A 16950-nucleotide genomic window follows, 5' to 3' on the forward strand; every position below is an offset into this window, starting at 1 on the left:
ACCTTCGCTGCAGGTTTGAGTTTGACGTTACCTGGTGGTCACATGAGTTCTGCTCTAGAGTTAGGCATGGCTGCATTGGTCAATGGGTTGAATTCTAAGGTATTTCTGTTGTTCAACAACATTGCAATGTGCACTTCTGTGGTAACTAATTAACTATAATGCTCTTCTGTTAAAGAAAGCTATTCAACTAGCTTTACCAGCTTCTGTTAACGGCTCTCGTGCCAATGACGATAGCCTCTGTGGCTAGAGTTACTCTTGTGGTGAGCGATCTCCTATGGTTTTCCCGTCTTATATTAGCCATAGATTCAGCCTTCTTGGTATAGTCCTGATGCTACTTATCATTCCTTACGCTTTTTCGTCTACAAAACAAGGCTTTCTCCGACACATCTTCTACTTTCCTTATTTCTCCGACACATCTTATTTCTTCTACTTAGGCTAAGTAACTTAGCAAAGACACACAATCAACATGACTGGTTGTAACTTTTCTTACCGTTGTGATCCAAATTTCCATTTTTCTTTTTGCAGCATAATTGCAAAAATAGGAAACAATCGAAAATTTCCTTTTTTTCTATTGAAAAACGTTTGCTTATAAAATACAAAGTTACTCACGCATCTCTTCTTTTTTGAGAAGTATAAATTCCCCATTTTCGATACGAAAACAAAAGAAGCCTGCGAATGTCTTAAGGATAGGATCGAGACCGTGTAGCAGATGAGATGATCCAAAACGAGATTGAAATAAGCCGATGTTCTATGCAGAAGATTCATCCGTAAGATTGATTAGGGTTAATGAAAGCGACGACCAGTGCAGCAGCAGGTTTCGTGGATGTCACGACAACTAGTCAACTACACAATATTGCAGTGAAGAAGGCTCGCGTCTGGCCTTGGCCATGGGCTTTCCTTTGACGGCCCAACTGAAGTCCAACCAGGTATAGTACTTTCTTAATTATTTTATATATAAAGATTTTGATTTCTTTTTCTTGTTTTTTTTTTCAATCAAATTTTCGATTTTCTGATTTAAAACAAAATTTAAAGAATGTTTCAAATATTTTAAAAGTAATATTTATATTTACCTATATTTAATTACACAATATGTTTTTATTTAAAGTAAATGTAAGTCTTAAATTTTAATATGTTCAAAACAAATCCAACTGAGCATTCAGCTCTTAAGATTTTATTTTTAGTCCGCTAGAGGTGTAACAAGCTCAACATGTTTTTATGTATTTATCAATTTAATTTTAAAGTTTGTAAAATAATGTTTTAAGTATAGTGTTTAATTTAACTAAGCAATTGAAACCATGATTTTGAAGTATTTTATAAGATTTAGGAAATTTGGAATTTTTATAGATTTTAGGAAAGTTAATATGATTTATTGTAGAATTCTTTCAAATTCCACTTTTAAAGTAATGAGATTTGGATTCATGTATTTTTAACTAAGGAAATCCTCTCAATTCCTCTCAAATCATTAAAAATTAAATCTACAAACTATTTTCAATAACAGTGGATTATAAAGTATACTTTAAAATTCAATAACACTGGATTTCATTAGAGCTTTAAAAAATCTATGATTGAATAACATAGAATTTATAAGATTTTTACAAATCACTTAAAATATCATTTTGAATACACCCTCCTAAAAATTTTAATATAAAAATATTTTAATTTTAATATGTTCAAACCAAAATTTAACATCTTTTTCGTTAGAATTTTATTCAGTATCATCTTTTGAATGAATATTGTTTTAAGTTACTGATTAATGGGATTTTCAGCATATATCTATTTGCTTTAAACGTTTCTAATATTCCCATAGGCTGCTCTCTCCTCTTTTATGACTTCTGGATGTAGAGTTTTATAAAAATGAAAATAATGAGAAGAAGAAAAAACACAAAACGATGGAAAGAAATCTATCAATGTGTGAGGGCACGTTTAATTGAGAGATGATTTGACTTGCCCTTCAAACCAGCTCATTGTCTGCAACTTTTGCATCATTCTAATTATATTTTTATCCCTTCTATTTCTTTTAGTTGGCCGACCAATGATATATATAACAAATACTTTAAAAATACTAATAAATCTATCTATAGGATTAACAAGAAAATTTATTCCTTATTAGTTCTTAAAAACAAACAAACAAACATGAAACATACATGCTTGCTTATTCGCATAATCACTTTTTCGTAATTACATACAATGTCCCCATTAACTCCTCTTCCTGTCTAAATTATTCGGTTATGATAAGCGAATAAAAAAAAAAAAAATTATTACCCCCCAAAAAAAGGAAAAAACAGAGAAAAGGGATCGCGCAATTTTGCAAATCAGCGATATAATTTCTTGTGTGGGATTCGTTCGAGTGAGACTCTGAGAGAGAGAGAGAGACGACAGCTTCCATTTTTTCTGTCTCTCTTCTCCTTCTCGAACTACAATCAAATTCGAGTGTTGGGGTGTAAATTACGAATCTTTTTTTGTCGGAAGAAAAAAAAAAAAAAATTATTTCCGTTTCTGGGGTTTTCTTCTTGATATTGATCTTTTTCTCTGATCTGATCATCATTGTGTATGGATTCTCAGATGGGTTTCTAATTCTGGGGTTTATTGCAAAAATTTCTTTACTTTTGGAGCTTCTCTGTTTTTGTATTTTTTTTTTCTCTCTCTCTCTCAACCTCAGTTATGGCTTGGAATGAGACCAAACTCAAGAGGCTTTATCAAGTTTGGAGGGGAAGCAATGTAAGTTCTGAAATTAATGTTTCATTCACTTTTGCTTTTTGTTTGCTTTTCTGGAGAAGATTGGATTGATCACATAAGTTTTTGGGCATGAATAACATCGCCACTTCCTTTTGATTCAATTTTTTTTTCCTTTGAGTCCAAGTCATTAGCATTTCAGACTCTTGAGTCTTTCGATTTTGTCCACTTTAGTAATTAAACGAGAAAGAATCAAAACATTCTTGTTTCTAACTTTCACCTTCCGTGGACTCACGATCTTTTCAGACTCTTTTGAGTCTTATTCATTCTCTGATTAGTTGTATCTTGAGTCTTGATCGTTCATATATGGAAGAACTATGTTTATGCTTTTTGGATTATAAGCTGACTTTGATTTTCCCCTTTTTTGTGTTCTTCAGAAATTTCTATGTGGCGGGAGGTTAATCTTTGGTCCAGATGCATCATCTCTATATCTATCAACCATCTTGATCCTAGGTCCCGCTGTGATGTTCTTTGTCAAAATGTACATGAAAATGGCTGATCCTCTTACCAAGAACCCAAATATTTGTATTCCAATCCTCTCCGTGTCTTGGATACTCACCATTCTGGTATGTCTTCTGCTTTCAAAACTCTCTAGATGTCTTTTATGTCTTTTTTTAAAAAGTGCTTTCTGAAACTGAAGTGTCAATAGTTTAAAACTTCAGGTTATATTTTTCCTATTGATGACGTCTAGTAGAGATCCTGGAATTGTGCCAAGAAGTTTAAGGCCACCGGAATCAGATGACGCACCGGATTCAACTACTCCGTCCATGGAATGGGTTAGCGGTAGAACCCCAAATATAAGATTACCAAGGGTCAAAGATGTAACTGTTAATGGACATACAGTAAAAGTGAAGTTCTGTGACACTTGTTTGCTTTACCGTCCACCTCGAGCTTCTCATTGTTCCATTTGCAACAACTGTGTCCAGAGATTTGATCATCACTGTCCTTGGGTTGGCCAATGCATTGGAGTGGTAAGTTTACTAAATGATTTTGCTCTACATTGGCTTACATAGGTTCGATGTGTTTTGAATTTGTTTTGTGATTCTGTTGCAGCGAAATTACCGATTCTTCTTCATGTTCATATCAACATCAACCACTCTGTGCATATATGTGTTTGTGTTTTCTTGGTTGAACATATTTCAAAGACATACGGATGAGAAGATTAGCATCTGGAAAGCTATATCCAAAGATGTTCTATCGGATATTCTCATAGTTTACTGCTTCATTACCGTTTGGTTTGTCGGAGGACTCACAATATTTCATTCCTATCTCATCTGCACTAACCAGGTATGTGATTAGAAAGATCTATGCTTTATATTCCAATCTTTGCAAGTCTTGTTTCTTTCTCTGTTTTTGTTTTAAGTGTTTAAATCTGTTTTGTGCAGACTACTTATGAGAATTTCCGATACCGTTATGATAAGAAAGAGAATCCATACAACAAGGGAGTTTTAGGGAACATATGGGAAATATTTTTGTCTAAGATCCCTCCATCAATGAACAAGTTTAGGTCATTTGTGAAGGAAGAAGATTACATGATGATGGTTGAGACTCCTACTTCAAACCTAGGTGAAAGTCTTGTTAGCTCCAAGGAGAAGATCGATATAGAAATGGGAGGAGGAAAGATTGTTGATGAGAGTGGGAAGAGCTACTCACTCCCTGAGATTCTCCGGAATCTAAACTATGAAGATCTCGAGGATGATTGTGAGGAAGATGACTTGAAGGCTAAGGATCATCACCACCACCATCACCATCAACATAATACTAATGAAGGAATCATCCCTTCTTTTAACCCGTTTTTCACAAATGAGAATGGTAGTAGTAACAAAGATGAGAGAAGTGGAGAAGAAGAAGAATCAGGAAGATCTTCAAGTGATGATGGAAAACGCGGTCGAGTCTCCATTGAAGATGAAGAGAAAGTTGAAGGGTATGAACGAAATTGGAATACAGATAAAGGTATGAACATAAACGCAGGATCTGAAGATGGAACAAGCTCTCCTCAATCCACTTCTCCAATGCTTCGTAAATAGAGGTAATTTAAGCTTTACCTCTGTGTTAGCTTGCTTTTGAAGAAACCGTTCTTAGCCTTATAAAGCTTTTTTATACCTCTTTTTTCGTACTTGCTAGAGAAGGACTTGAAGCTGGAGAGAAATGGGAGATTTGTGCTTTTATAATTCTTTTAATTGTGTTTCATATAATTGTGGGAAGCAAACAAAATCCAAGAAATAACAATCATTTTAGGACTTGTGAGTTTGAGCTTCTAGATTTTTCATTTTTATTTCTCAGATTTTTAGTTGTATTTATATATATATATATATATATATATAACCAGAGAATGGCTCATCTGGAAAAATCACCAGCATCACATATTTTTTTCTCTTTTTTTTGTTTTTCCTTATAAAAAAGATTTGGACCACGACTTGTAACGTATACTGTTGTCGGAATTATTTTTCTCTTATTTTATTGGTTGATTTTCATTTTTTTTTACATCCATATTATATTAATTATCAATCACATATTTTCATAAAAAAATGCTCTATTAATATATTATCAAGAAGACAATGCAAAATCAAGAGACACCAATAATTTTTCGCCACGTGTCTGGCTCCCACATCAGAGTTCAGATTTTCACTGGATGAGATTCTCTCAGTTATAAAACACCACAGCCTCATCTTCTTCCTCTAGCTGCTTTGCTCTCTATCTCACTCTCTCTCGTTCTTCTTTGCTTCTGCAACTCATAGTCAATGGCAGCTGAAATGGCTTTGGTGAAACCCATCTCCAAATTCACATCCCCAAAGCTCTCAAACCCGAGCAAGTACCTCTCAGGGCGACGTTTCTCCACCGTGATCAGAATGTCAGCTACTTCCTCGCCGCCTCCTCCGGCCACCGCCACCTCGAAGTCCAAGAAGGGTACGAAGAAAGAGATTCAGGAGTCTCTTCTTACTCCGAGGTTCTACACGACTGATTTCGAGGAGATGGAACAGCTTTTCAACACGGAGATCAACAAGAACCTTAACCAGGAAGAGTTCGTTGCTCTGCTTCAAGAGTTCAAGACCGATTACAATCAGACGCATTTCGTGAGGAACAAGGAGTTTAAAGAAGCTGCTGACAAGTTGCAGGGACCTCTCCGACAGATCTTTGTTGAGTTCCTTGAACGGTCTTGTACTGCTGAGTTCTCTGGTTTCCTCCTTTACAAGGAACTTGGTAGAAGACTCAAGGTGAGATTTTAAGAATATATTTACGATTCACTTTTTATGATTTTTCTAGTGCTGTTTCTTGTCTAAGTTATGCTGATTAGATGGAATTAGAGGCACATATGAGACTTGATGTTGTTTCATTGGTTCATTATATTGGTTTGATGTGTGATTACGTTGCAGAAAACAAACCCTGTTGTGGCTGAGATCTTCTCTCTTATGTCCAGAGATGAAGCAAGACATGCCGGGTAAAATCTCTTAACAACAAGAACCTCTCTTTTATCTGAGTGTTTGTTCTTGAATTGGTTATTTGAATGATAAAACATTTCTTTTGCAGGTTCTTGAACAAGGGTTTGTCTGATTTCAACTTGGCTCTTGATTTGGGTTTCCTGACAAAGGCAAGGAAGTACACTTTCTTCAAACCAAAATTCATCTTCTACGCCACTTACTTATCCGAGAAGATCGGGTACTGGAGATACATCACAATCTACAGACACCTCAAGGAGAACCCTGAGTTCCAGTGTTACCCAATCTTCAAGTACTTTGAGAACTGGTGTCAAGACGAGAACCGTCATGGAGATTTCTTCTCTGCTTTAATGAAAGCTCAGCCTCAGTTCCTCAATGACTGGCAAGCTAAGCTCTGGTCTCGCTTCTTCTGCCTCTCGGTAATTTAAACTAAACTCTCTTTAATTCTCAACTTCAGATGTGTTTTTGCACATTAGCTTAACTAGTAAGAGGATTGGCTTTGCAGGTTTATGTGACAATGTACCTCAATGATTGTCAAAGAACTAACTTCTACGAGGGTATCGGGTTAAACACAAAGGAGTTCGATATGCATGTCATCATCGAGGTAATGGGAACTCAACAAGAAGATTAATATTAAAGCTGTGTTATGTGCCCCCTTTTCTGAAAATGTTGTTACTTTGTTTCAGACAAACCGAACCACGGCAAGAATATTCCCGGCGGTGCTGGATGTTGAGAACCCTGAGTTCAAGAGGAAATTGGATAGAATGGTTGTGAGCTATGAGAAGCTACTGGCTGTAGGACAAACCGATGATCCTTCCTTCATCAAGACCCTTAAGCGGATTCCTTTGGTTGCTTCTTTAGCCTCTGAGATCTTGGCTGCTTATCTCATGCCTCCTGTTGAGTCTGGTTCTGTTGATTTCGCCGAGTTTGAGCCTAATCTTGTCTATTAGTAGCAGCAATGTCAAGTCTTGAGTTTACGGCTGTTTTCTTGATTCCTTGTAATTGAATGATCAAAACTGAGAAACATCTTTTTTTTTTTTTTGCAATAAACCAAATACTTTTGCTGCATATATATGATCAGATTGCACAATGGATTCACCAAAATTCAGATTTTATAAAACAGGTTGATACAGCTGAGTTTGCTACACACAAAACACAATACCCGAGTAACAACGGAACACAATCCCACCCTCTATGTATTGTGTGGAGGAGATTTATCCAAAGAGGAGGATTAAATATGAAAGCTGAGCTCCATTCCTCATTCAGATTTAGCCTTAGGTTTCTCTTGTTCTTCAGTCAGAGGCTTGAACACAACGTTGAAGAACCACACCGCGAGCAATGTAGCCTTCACAGGCCCAAGCCAATACACAAGTAAATGCTCTTTTGTTATATGCTCACCGCGTGCATAAGCCCATCCCATAACCTGAAAAGATTCACACAAAAAGCAAAAAACAATCAAACAAAAGATCAGTTTCTAGTGAAATCACAATCACAAGACTATCTTTTTGTTTTTGAATACATACAGCTGCAGGGTTCATGCATCCGCCGGTAAGATCAGAGCCAAGGATATGTAGAGTTAACTTAGCAAGACTACCAATCCAAGTCTTCATAAAGAAACTCCCAGGGATTTTTCTTGTGAGTCCCATTGAGAGCATTACAATGAAAAATGTTAGTATCCCTTCTGTTAAAGCACCGTGATGAATTGCTACGTTTAGTTTAGGTCCTTTCCCAATCTCAGGGAAAACGTGAATCACATGCTTAACCGCAAGGATTGATCCTATTACCTGAAAACAAAAACACAAACCAGAGTTTCACATAAAAATATGATCTTTGATCACACAACAAGTCTTTATATGATTGGGAACAACCCAGATAGATCCATCACCAAAATCCTAAAAAATTTGGTGTAATTTGACATTTTACAGCAACACACAAACCCTAATCTAATGTCAGAAGTATAATGAGGAATTGAGGGATTCATCACTGAGACTTGTCCCTAACGAAAAGAGTCAATTTTTAATTCAGGTAAATAAAAACAGAAGTCAATGAAACAAAACCTCGACGGGGATTCGAACGACGACAGTGAAGATGAAATGGCCGAAGCCACCGGAGACACCAGAAGCCAAAGCGGTCAAAGGATTATAAAGTCCACCTTTGCTGACTTTTTGAAGGAAGGCAAAAACGAACATGGAAATGATTGAGAAGAGATATCGAACGATCTCACCGGTCGCATCGCTCCGGCTAAACCCGAGAACTCCATGGACTAATATGTTGACTAGAACTCCTGCCCATATCCACATGAACGACAATACCAGATCAGACACCACTAAACCGAGTCGACCCATTTTTCTCTTTCTCGATTCCAACGATGAGAACCAGATTCTCTCAGAAGGAAAGGAAACGAACAAAAAAAAAGTAAGCTTTTTTATGATCTGAGTTGGGATTTTGGGAATATTGAGGACCGTTGAAGAGAAAGAAAAAAAAAAGGTATCGAGATTTATTATTATGATTGGCTCTAAAGCGGCTGATGAATTTAGCATAAATTTGACGCTAGAGACATTGTTTTGGTGTTGCGGTAATGTGATGGATGAGTCAGCTTCCGACATTAAAGGTTTTGGCTTTGTCGTGTGATGAGATTAAACCAATAGAGAAAGTGATACGTTTACTACTGAATAAAGTATTTAACTTCCACAGTAAAAAAACATTTCAAATTAGAATTAGTTAAAGGTTTTGGCTTTGTTCGTGATGAGAGAGATTAGTGTTTCTAAGTGCGTATTACGGAATTGATTACAAAAAAGGCTCTGTCATCGTTTCCAATTTGAGTTCATCTGCTGCGACGGAAGTTTCTATTCTTCATCTTCGGATTCCGGTGATTTGTCGTCTTCGGCGAGTGTCGAGTCCCCCTTATAGCTGTTCCTATACAGTAACACTACTAATCGTCGCGTCTTCCTCCTCGCCAGGAAAAGATATGACCTTTTGATCCTTTCAAGCTTTGGGTTGTAACTTTTGTCTCTCTTCTATCGTTTAGGGAGTTTGAAGCTTCAGCATTGGGGATGGATCTTATTCCTTTTGTGAATAAATTGTTAGAGGTGAAGCAATGAGCTTAAACTGTTCGATAAAATGACTCAGTGAGTTGGAGTTTCAGTTATCTCTGTTTCTGATTATAGCTCTTAGTGAGTCTCTTGGTTAAATTGATAAATGATTACATTTTCTCTTTTTATTAAAGTTTATTTTGAAGAAACTATGTCTGTTTATGAGAGGAAAGCTCGGAAAATGCTAAGAATAGAAAAATTTGAGTCTTGCTTGTTTCTCTAAATTTGAAGGCTTTCAGTGGTTTGAGGAGATGATCAACGGTTTCTAGCTTCTTTGAACGACATAATTAGTTATGAAGGATTGACAAGAAAAGATGAAATGTCGGAGAATTTTTTTGATCCCTTCAACTCTTTTGGCCATTGGTTTTTCTCTCTCTCTGATTCTTTGTTTGGTTTTGATGATCGTTCTGATCAGCATTCACTCCGAAAATGTTGCAATCTTAAAAGACAAAATAAACATTCTTTTTTCGGTATGATTCAATGACATGGAAACAGGATGTCACAAAGTAAAGTTCATTGCAGATCTCTTCATGCTACTTTTGATTGAATGGTTTTAGGTTTACAGTTTGTTTTCCTTCCGCACAGAGTTCATGATTTTCTCTTGTGTATGTTTACATCTATAGGATTGTTGTTTAGACAAGAGAAGATATGTTTCTGAGGGTATGTTCTAGGATACACATATAGGTATTTAGAAAAAAAAATTGTTATATTAGTTTAAGAAAATGAGCAAGGAACAAAGTTGTGTTCTGAAGGCTTGGGAGGTGACCGTAAGAAAGACCCAACAAGCAAAGAAGCGTGCAAACAGCATCTTTGGGACGGTATCTGTAGCTCCGCAGACAGATGATGATACTACTACTACGACTGACGATATTGATGATGATAGCATCACTATCAGAAGTAGCATAGGTGAATTGTACCATGCAGAGAGAGTACTTCCTAATGGAGACTATTATACAGGGCAATGGTATGATAGTTTTCCTCACGGGCATGGGAAGTATCTTTGGACAGATGGTTGTATGTACATTGGTGACTGGTACAACGGGAAGACTATGGGAAGAGGGAAGTTCGGGTGGCCTTCTGGTGCTACATATGAAGGCGAATTCAAAAGCGGATACATGGATGGTGTTGGCCTTTACACAGGTCCTAGTGGAGATACTTATAAAGGTCAGTGGGTGATGAACCTGAAACATGGCCATGGAATCAAGCGTTTCGCGAATGGAGATGTGTATGATGGTGAATGGAGGAGGGGTTTGCAAGAATCCCACGGAAAGTATCAGTGGAGAGATGGGAGCTATTACATTGGGGAATGGAAGAACGCTATGATCTGTGGCAAAGGTACCTTTATTTGGACGGATGGGAATAGATACGACGGATTTTGGGATGATGGTTTACCTAGAGGAAACGGGACTTTCAAATGGGCTGATGGGAGTTTCTACGTTGGTCATTGGTCTAATGATCCGGAAGAAATGAACGGTACTTATTATCCATCTGGAGACGAAGGGAATCCTGAGTGGGATCCTAAAGACGTGTTTAATAATCTGAGTGAGTACAAAATCTGCAGTGGAGAAAGAGTTCCTGTGTTGCCTTCACAGAAAAAGCTATCTGTTTGGAACTCTTCCAAACGTGTAGAGAAACCGAGGAGGATGTCTGTTGACGGGAGGGTAAGTGTGGGTGTAGATAGAGCGTTTGAGAAGATGAATATGTGGGGAACCGAAAGCGGAGAAGGCGCTGCTGATATTGATTCCACCACGAGGAGGGACTTGGATGCTGAAATGATGAGACTAGAGGCCGAAGGCTTCGTACACAGCCTGAGACCGACCCCTGCACCTATGAGATTGCCAAGGGCAGGGAGGAAGCAAGGCGAAACAATATCTAAAGGCCACCGGAATTACGAGCTTATGCTTAATCTACAGCTTGGAATCAGGTAAATATACCAGTTTTCCGCCCTCAGTTATACAATTTGAAGATTTGTTGATGTATAATCGCTCATGTTTAATGGATTTGCTAACGCAGACATGCTGTTGGGAAACAAGCTCCGGTTGTGTCTCTTGATCTTAAGCATTCAGCTTTTGATCCAAAGGAGAAGGTATGGACAAGATTTCCACCAGAAGGAACCAAATACACACCTCCTCATCAATCTAGTGAATTCAAATGGAAAGACTATTGCCCATTAGTTTTTAGGTGAGAACAATAAAACTAGGCTCTACATATTTCTCTTCACTACTTAAGTCTCACACTATGTTATGCTAATTTATCTATCTTCAGGAGCTTGAGGAAGCTATTCAAGGTAGACCCAGCTGATTACATGTTATCGATCTGCGGGAATGATGCCCTTCGGGAGCTATCATCCCCTGGTAAAAGTGGAAGCTTTTTCTACTTGACAAACGATGATCGTTACATGATAAAGACAATGAAGAAATCTGAAACTAAAGTAAGTTTTGTTTTTAAAGTTACCAGACTAAAAGTGTGTGGCTGCTATGAAATTTATTATGAAATTATATAATGCAGGTGCTTCTGAGGATGCTTGCAGCATATTACAACCATGTTCGAGCATTTGAGAACACTTTGGTCATTAGATTTTACGGTCTCCACTGTGTGAAGTTGACTGGACCAATCCAAAAGAAGGTATGAATTGAGAACAATGCTAAATAGAAAAGAAACTGGTACTTGGAGTTTGATTGAATTCATCTCCTTTCTGCCAAAACACTGCAGGTGCGGTTTGTCATTATGGGAAATCTATTTTGTTCTGAGTACTCCATCCACAGACGCTTTGATTTGAAAGGATCTTCTCTTGGCCGTACAACCGATAAACCTGAATCAGAAATCAATTCAAATACAATCTTGAAAGATCTTGATCTGAATTTCATTTTTAGACTACAGAAAGCTTGGTTCCAAGAATTCATCAGGTTAGTGATTCATTCATTAATCAATCTCTTTCCATTGACCTTTTTCATTGTTATTTATTATGCTGATTGTGTTTTTGTTCAGGCAAGTTGACAAAGACTGTGAGTTCTTAGAACAGGAGAGAATAATGGATTACAGTCTTCTGGTTGGGATTCATTTCAGAGAAGCATCAGTCGCTGGAGAGCTGATTCCTTCTGGTGCTCGCACGCCCATTGGTTCGCACTTCTAACAAAAACCAAATAGGCAAATATCATTTCTATACTTTAGTAGCCGTGAAGCAAATATGTTTTCTTTCGCTACTGCAGGTGAATTTGAAGACGAAACAGCACCTCGTCTATCTAGAGCAGACGTGGATCAGCTTCTATCTGATCCTACAAGGTAAACACAAAAACAAATTGAACTCAATACCTAGAAAGCAATCTCTTGCTTTCCAGTCCAATAATAAATCGGTTTGTTGTTGCAGGTGGGCTAGTATCAGACTTGGAGGCAACATGCCGGCTCGAGCAGAGAGGACAATGAGGAGAAGCGACTGTGAGTTCCAGCTAGTTGGTGAACCAACAGGAGAGTACTACGAGGTTGTTATGATCTTTGGAATCATAGACATTCTTCAAGACTATGACATCAGCAAGAAACTCGAACACGCTTACAAGAGCATCCAGTACGATCCTACTTCAATCTCAGCCGTCGATCCAAGACTATACTCGAGACGTTTCCGTGATTTCATCTTCAAGGTCTTCACTGAGGATAATTAAAAACAAGTCTCCTCTGTTTCTAGTCTCCTCACGTTTTCTTGTGGCTCAAGAAAGAAGGGCTTAGGTACATTATTACACTTCTACTCTTCTCTTATGATTTAAAAATGTTCTGATTTTATAATAAACTATGTAACAACAGTTGACATCTGTAGCAGTGAATAATTTTTCTTCTATTTATATTGTTTTGTTCTGATTCGTTACTTCACGAATATACACTTCAATCAAGAAACCAAAAACAACTCGACTATGCTTTGGTCAAGATTGAGTGTTAGATTTATAAGAAAAGAACAACTAAAAACAAACGAGAACAAATGGATAAAAAATACACCACATGAATTGTTTTTGGTTGTTTTACACCAATTGCGAAGAGTCTAGCGAGTTTTCATATTTCTCGTACAAGTACAACATCCTTTCGCTTAACTCCTCGCAATTGATCTTGTGATAATCATCCACCTTCTCTACTTGAAGATGCAAAGTATAGAAGAGCCTTTCTCCTTGAGATCTTGAAGATGAAATATCCACAAGAACAAACCCATCTTCTTCTAAACCACTCACAACATTAGATATCGAAAAGTTATGAGTCTTGGACGATGAGATTTGGACCATCACTTCATTTTCTTCAAGCCTAGCCGCGGAAACCGTTGAGAGATAACTCGCGACCGCCTTTGGTTGCTGCTTATTGTATTGCTCAAAGTCTCTTTGACCTGATACTCGTACCAAAAGTTCTTCCTTCTTTTGTATAAGCTTCTTTACTTGTCGTTGCAGCTCTGGTATGTACTTCAAGCTCCTCGAAACCGTTTCAGGGATACTTGGCTTCTTCTGCAAGAAAAAGAACAAGAAAAACAAAAAGGTTAATTCGATTTTCTTCTTTTATATATATGGTATGGATGCGTAGACAAGAAATATTATTAGATTTGACACTTCAAAATAATGTAATGGACATGACCTAATCGAACGTATCAAGCCAGTAATTGGTAATTGGATGTGAGTTATGACAGAGTCTGATGACATGTTGGAGCAGCTACTTACCGATTGATCTGAGGCCGGAAGACATGAACGGAGAGATGAGAACAAAGAGTTGATCTTCTTGCGACGGTCACGTTCACTAGCATTGTGATTTAGCTTCTTGACCACGATCGGATTGTTGTCTATCTCATTTCCCTCTGATGAAACAGATACTCCCAGGCTGTTCTGATGATGAGTTACTCCATAAGTCTGAGGTACCGGAAAATCAAGAAATGGACCGTTAGTGAGGTTATCTCCGGCACCGTAATAGCTTTCGTATTTCGACGGCCAACCGAAGTTCGGGAACAATGGAGAAGGGGCTAATGCACACATTTTTTTGCTTTATATCAAGGACAAGTTATTGATTCTGTTTTTGTCTTGAAGCTGTTTTGGTCGAAATAATATTGTCTTCTGATTATATATATGCGGATGAAGGACTAACGAAACAAATCTCTGTTGTTAAATAATGATCATATAATACGTGTATGTATTCGCTATATGATCAAAATACTATATGATTATGTGTTGAATTCGAGTAACATACTATAAAGAGAAATATTTAGGTCTCAATAGGGCATAGGTTGGCACGTGCCAGAGCCTATGTTCCACGCATGAACTAGGTCCAGTCACAAGTTGGACATATTGTATAAGAATCAAAAACGAATATTACATGTATTAACACTATAGTCAAACTTGTTCTTTACATATTGGAAGATGACTCAGGCTAGTAGAATGTTGAAGGCACGTGGTAATCAGGTGGAAAATGGTTTGGGCGTCTTTGTTTCCCCTTTCCATACATTTCTTATGTTGTAAGCATACACATAAGCATTTTCATGTTGTAAGCATATACATAAGCATTTCAAATTTAATACGTTTTATCTTAGATAAACTTAGCCTGGTTATTAAATTTAAGCCCACAACGACGATAAAGTCATTTTATATACTAATGTCAACTTGATGCCAGTTATGTCTAAACTAAAATAAGTTCTTCTGATTTAGTTGTTCTTTCAAGAACGGATCAATATTCCAAAATTGTAGATGAGAATCAGTGAGGCTTCCAAGATTCGTTTCGTGACCCTCATCTCTAAACTGTATTAATAATCTCCGACAGCTACAGTTATCATCCTGGAAATTTCATATTTTAATTTTTGAGATACCTCATATATTTGTTAACCAAGCCAAATAAACCAATACATTTTTTTGTACAAAACCAAAATAAACCAAATTTAAAGATTTATTTCTTTCAAAACCAAAACCAAAATCAGTGGATAACCATGAACTTCTTTCATTTATCATGTATTCTAATGATTCTACTTAACTCTTTAGATGTCAGGACATTCTATTAGTTTAATAAGTGCAAATTTCCTCACTTGCACATTCTTCTATATATATTAGAGCCCAAAATTTAGTATATAATGTATTTAGACTCTTTACTATAATGTTGCCCACAATTCATGATATTAGTAATTTAGTAGTACGTAGTTGTAATAAAATACCCTATTTTGACTTTTCTCATTTGATCACCAAATCACCACTAACTCTTCAATGGTACATAAATAACAAATAGTATAAGGCAAAAAGGTTTAGGAACCAAAAATATATTTATACTAGTTTCTTGTATTCTTGAATCTTGAATAGAGTAGACAAATATTAAAATTTACAGCTCTCACATGAATCGTAGTAATCAATCAGTCTACTCAAAGCATGTCATAATCGATCACTGACTTCGACCGAAAAAAACCGAAACAAGTCGACTACAACGCTTTGACTTCAAGAATGTTATGTTTTGAGAAGAAAAGAACGACATAACTAAAATGAAACAAGAACAAATCATCATCTTAATGAGTTTCCACATTCCTCATACAAGTACAACATCCTCTGACTTAACTCTTCACAAATAAGCTCGTAATTTTCAATCTTGTCCACTTGTAGATGCAAAGTGTAGAAAAGCCTTTCCCCTTGGGACCTTAAAGAGGACATATCCACAAGAACAAACCCATCTTCTTCTAACCCGCTTAACACGTTAGATATTGGAAAGTTATGAATCTTGGACGATGAGATTTGGACCATCACTTCGTTGTCTCCAAGCCTAGTCGCAGAAACGGTCGAGACATAACTCGCGACCGCCTTTGGTTGCGGCTTAACGTAACCTTCAATGTTTATTTGACCTGATACTTGCATCAAGAGCTCTTCCTTGTTTTTAATTAGCTTCTTCACTTGATCTTGCAGTTCTGGTATGTACTTCAAGCTTCGAGAAACCGTTGCAGGAATGCTTAGCTTCTTCTGCAAGAAAGTAAAGAAAAAAGGGTTAACTAGGTATCCTTCTCCTAAATTGTATAGATGCATAAATGTAACGGGCCTAAACAATGAGTCAGACTAATTATTTCAAATTGGTTTTAGATGGAACTGATTCACGTAAGACAAATCAGAGTAGCTACTTACCGATTGATCAGAGGCTGGAAGACATGAACGGAGAGATGAGAACAAAGAGTTGATCTTCTTACGACGGTCACGCTCACTGGCATTGTGATTAAGCTTCTTGATCACAACCGGATTGTTGTCTATCTCATTTCCCTCCGACGAAACAGAACCCCCAAAGCTGTTCTGATTATGAGCCACCGCCGTAACCTCTCCATAAGTCTCCTCCGGTACCGGAAAATCAAGAAACCCGCCGTTGTTGAGGTTATCTCCGGCTAGGTAGTAGCTGTTGTACTCTCCCGTTGATGGCCACCCAAAGTTTGGGAACAGTGGAGGTACTAATGCACACATTTTTGCTATATAAGGACAAGTTTTATAGATTCTGTTTTCTCTTGAAGCTTGGAAGCTGTTTTGGTTGGGATTGTTCTGAACTTAGGTGGTATATTAATTGCCCATCGTATATATAATGCGGATAATACAATTAAATAAATCAATCTCTCGAGTATAAATTATACAACACAAATTTTTAAAGTTATACTAAAAAAAGATATATATGCATCTGATAAGGACGTAGGTCTACACATGCCAAAGCTTACGTTCCACGGGTGA

General features: G+C 37.2%; 6 protein-coding genes across 9 annotated transcripts; 3 read left to right on the plus strand and 3 right to left on the minus strand.

Annotated features, from left to right (window-relative positions):
* The first annotated feature begins 2108 nt into the window (after positions 1 to 2108).
* On the plus strand, positions 2109 to 5017 carry LOC104781589 (putative protein S-acyltransferase 4). Of its 3 annotated transcripts, none has more exons than XM_010506302.3 (6): positions 2109 to 2718; positions 3111 to 3299; positions 3396 to 3704; positions 3787 to 4020; positions 4119 to 4762; positions 4858 to 5017. In XM_010506302.3, exons 1-5 carry the CDS (start codon positions 2662 to 2664, stop codon positions 4758 to 4760), a joined length of 1431 nt encoding a protein of 476 aa, XP_010504604.1. In that variant the 5' UTR covers positions 2109 to 2661; the 3' UTR covers positions 4761 to 4762; positions 4858 to 5017. The 3 variants fall into 3 exon arrangements, with proteins under 3 accessions (XP_010504604.1, XP_019100373.1, XP_087366783.1); XM_019244828.2 differs by having other exon boundaries at positions 2181 to 2718; positions 4863 to 5017; XM_087510657.1 differs by having other exon boundaries at positions 2212 to 2718; positions 3383 to 3704.
* A 246-nt stretch (positions 5018 to 5263) lies between these two features.
* LOC104781590 (magnesium-protoporphyrin IX monomethyl ester [oxidative] cyclase, chloroplastic) lies at positions 5264 to 7238 on the plus strand. The gene is made up of 5 exons (XM_010506304.3): positions 5264 to 5948; positions 6108 to 6172; positions 6262 to 6589; positions 6676 to 6774; positions 6857 to 7238. Exons 1-5 carry the CDS (start codon positions 5475 to 5477, stop codon positions 7118 to 7120), a joined length of 1230 nt encoding a protein of 409 aa, XP_010504606.1. The 5' UTR covers positions 5264 to 5474; the 3' UTR covers positions 7121 to 7238.
* A 26-nt stretch (positions 7239 to 7264) lies between these two features.
* LOC104781591 (putative aquaporin SIP2-1) lies at positions 7265 to 8776 on the minus strand. Its single transcript, XM_010506305.3, has 3 exons — positions 8228 to 8776; positions 7694 to 7954; positions 7265 to 7593 (listed from the first exon to the last, which is right to left on the minus strand). The coding sequence occupies exons 1-3, from the start codon at positions 8774 to 8776 to the stop codon at positions 7429 to 7431; spliced, it is 975 nt and encodes a 324-aa protein (XP_010504607.3). The 3' UTR covers positions 7265 to 7428.
* Positions 8740 to 13111, plus strand: LOC104781592 (phosphatidylinositol 4-phosphate 5-kinase 4-like). 2 transcript variants are annotated; one of them, XM_010506306.2, is made up of 8 exons: positions 8740 to 11186; positions 11276 to 11443; positions 11528 to 11693; positions 11771 to 11887; positions 11975 to 12168; positions 12251 to 12381; positions 12472 to 12544; positions 12630 to 13111. In XM_010506306.2, exons 1-8 carry the CDS (start codon positions 9985 to 9987, stop codon positions 12916 to 12918), a joined length of 2340 nt encoding a protein of 779 aa, XP_010504608.2. In that variant the 5' UTR covers positions 8740 to 9984; the 3' UTR covers positions 12919 to 13111. The 2 variants fall into 2 exon arrangements, with proteins under 2 accessions (XP_010504608.2, XP_087366781.1); XM_087510655.1 differs by lacking the exons at positions 12251 to 12381; positions 12472 to 12544; positions 12630 to 13111 and having other exon boundaries at positions 9342 to 11186; positions 11793 to 11887; positions 11975 to 12112.
* Positions 13112 to 13141: 30 nt separating this feature from the next.
* On the minus strand, positions 13142 to 14388 carry LOC104781594 (transcription factor ORG2-like). The gene is made up of 2 exons (XM_010506308.2): positions 13948 to 14388; positions 13142 to 13737 (listed from the first exon to the last, which is right to left on the minus strand). The coding sequence occupies exons 1-2, from the start codon at positions 14254 to 14256 to the stop codon at positions 13270 to 13272; spliced, it is 777 nt and encodes a 258-aa protein (XP_010504610.1). The 5' UTR covers positions 14257 to 14388; the 3' UTR covers positions 13142 to 13269.
* Positions 14389 to 15505: 1117 nt separating this feature from the next.
* LOC104781595 (transcription factor ORG3) lies at positions 15506 to 16795 on the minus strand. Its single transcript, XM_010506309.3, has 2 exons — positions 16366 to 16795; positions 15506 to 16206 (listed from the first exon to the last, which is right to left on the minus strand). Exons 1-2 carry the CDS (start codon positions 16690 to 16692, stop codon positions 15757 to 15759), a joined length of 777 nt encoding a protein of 258 aa, XP_010504611.1. The 5' UTR covers positions 16693 to 16795; the 3' UTR covers positions 15506 to 15756.
* Positions 16796 to 16950: the final 155 nt, after the last annotated feature.

Source organism: Camelina sativa, chromosome 4 (genome assembly GCF_030686135.1).
Source record: "Camelina sativa cultivar CO46 ecotype springtype chromosome 4, ASM3068613v1".
NCBI classification, from domain to species: Eukaryota; Viridiplantae; Streptophyta; class Magnoliopsida; order Brassicales; family Brassicaceae; genus Camelina; species Camelina sativa.

What these genes read in the sequence shown, in the direction of transcription:
- LOC104781592 (XM_010506306.2), top strand. Translation starts at nt 9,985, where the DNA reads ATGAGCAAGGAACAAAGTTGTGTTCTGAAGGCTTGGGAGGTGACCGTA. An exon ending in TATTGCCCATTAGTTTTTAG is followed by an intron (nt 11,444 to 11,527) that starts GTGAGAACAATA and finishes ATCTATCTTCAG; the next exon opens with GAGCTTGAGGAAGCTATTCA. An exon ending in TGGTTCCAAGAATTCATCAG is followed by an intron (nt 12,169 to 12,250) that starts GTTAGTGATTCA and finishes GTTTTTGTTCAG; the next exon opens with GCAAGTTGACAAAGACTGTG.
- LOC104781589 (XM_010506302.3), top strand. Translation starts at nt 2,662, where the DNA reads ATGGCTTGGAATGAGACCAAACTCAAGAGGCTTTATCAAGTTTGGAGG. An exon ending in AAGTTTGGAGGGGAAGCAAT is followed by an intron (nt 2,719 to 3,110) that starts GTAAGTTCTGAA and finishes TGTGTTCTTCAG; the next exon opens with AAATTTCTATGTGGCGGGAG. An exon ending in ATCTCATCTGCACTAACCAG is followed by an intron (nt 4,021 to 4,118) that starts GTATGTGATTAG and finishes TGTTTTGTGCAG; the next exon opens with ACTACTTATGAGAATTTCCG.
- LOC104781595 (XM_010506309.3), bottom strand. Translation starts at nt 16,692, where the DNA reads ATGTGTGCATTAGTACCTCCACTGTTCCCAAACTTTGGGTGGCCATCA. An exon ending in TTCCAGCCTCTGATCAATCG is followed by an intron (nt 16,207 to 16,365) that starts GTAAGTAGCTAC and finishes ACTTTCTTGCAG; the next exon opens with AAGAAGCTAAGCATTCCTGC.
- LOC104781590 (XM_010506304.3), top strand. Translation starts at nt 5,475, where the DNA reads ATGGCAGCTGAAATGGCTTTGGTGAAACCCATCTCCAAATTCACATCC. An exon ending in AACTTGGTAGAAGACTCAAG is followed by an intron (nt 5,949 to 6,107) that starts GTGAGATTTTAA and finishes ATTACGTTGCAG; the next exon opens with AAAACAAACCCTGTTGTGGC. An exon ending in GATGAAGCAAGACATGCCGG is followed by an intron (nt 6,173 to 6,261) that starts GTAAAATCTCTT and finishes TTTCTTTTGCAG; the next exon opens with GTTCTTGAACAAGGGTTTGT.
- LOC104781591 (XM_010506305.3), bottom strand. Translation starts at nt 8,776, where the DNA reads ATGTCGGAAGCTGACTCATCCATCACATTACCGCAACACCAAAACAAT. An exon ending in TCGTTCGAATCCCCGTCGAG is followed by an intron (nt 7,955 to 8,227) that starts GTTTTGTTTCAT and finishes TTTTGTTTTCAG; the next exon opens with GTAATAGGATCAATCCTTGC. An exon ending in GATGCATGAACCCTGCAGCT is followed by an intron (nt 7,594 to 7,693) that starts GTATGTATTCAA and finishes GAATCTTTTCAG; the next exon opens with GTTATGGGATGGGCTTATGC.
- LOC104781594 (XM_010506308.2), bottom strand. Translation starts at nt 14,256, where the DNA reads ATGTGTGCATTAGCCCCTTCTCCATTGTTCCCGAACTTCGGTTGGCCG. An exon ending in TTCCGGCCTCAGATCAATCG is followed by an intron (nt 13,738 to 13,947) that starts GTAAGTAGCTGC and finishes TTTTTCTTGCAG; the next exon opens with AAGAAGCCAAGTATCCCTGA.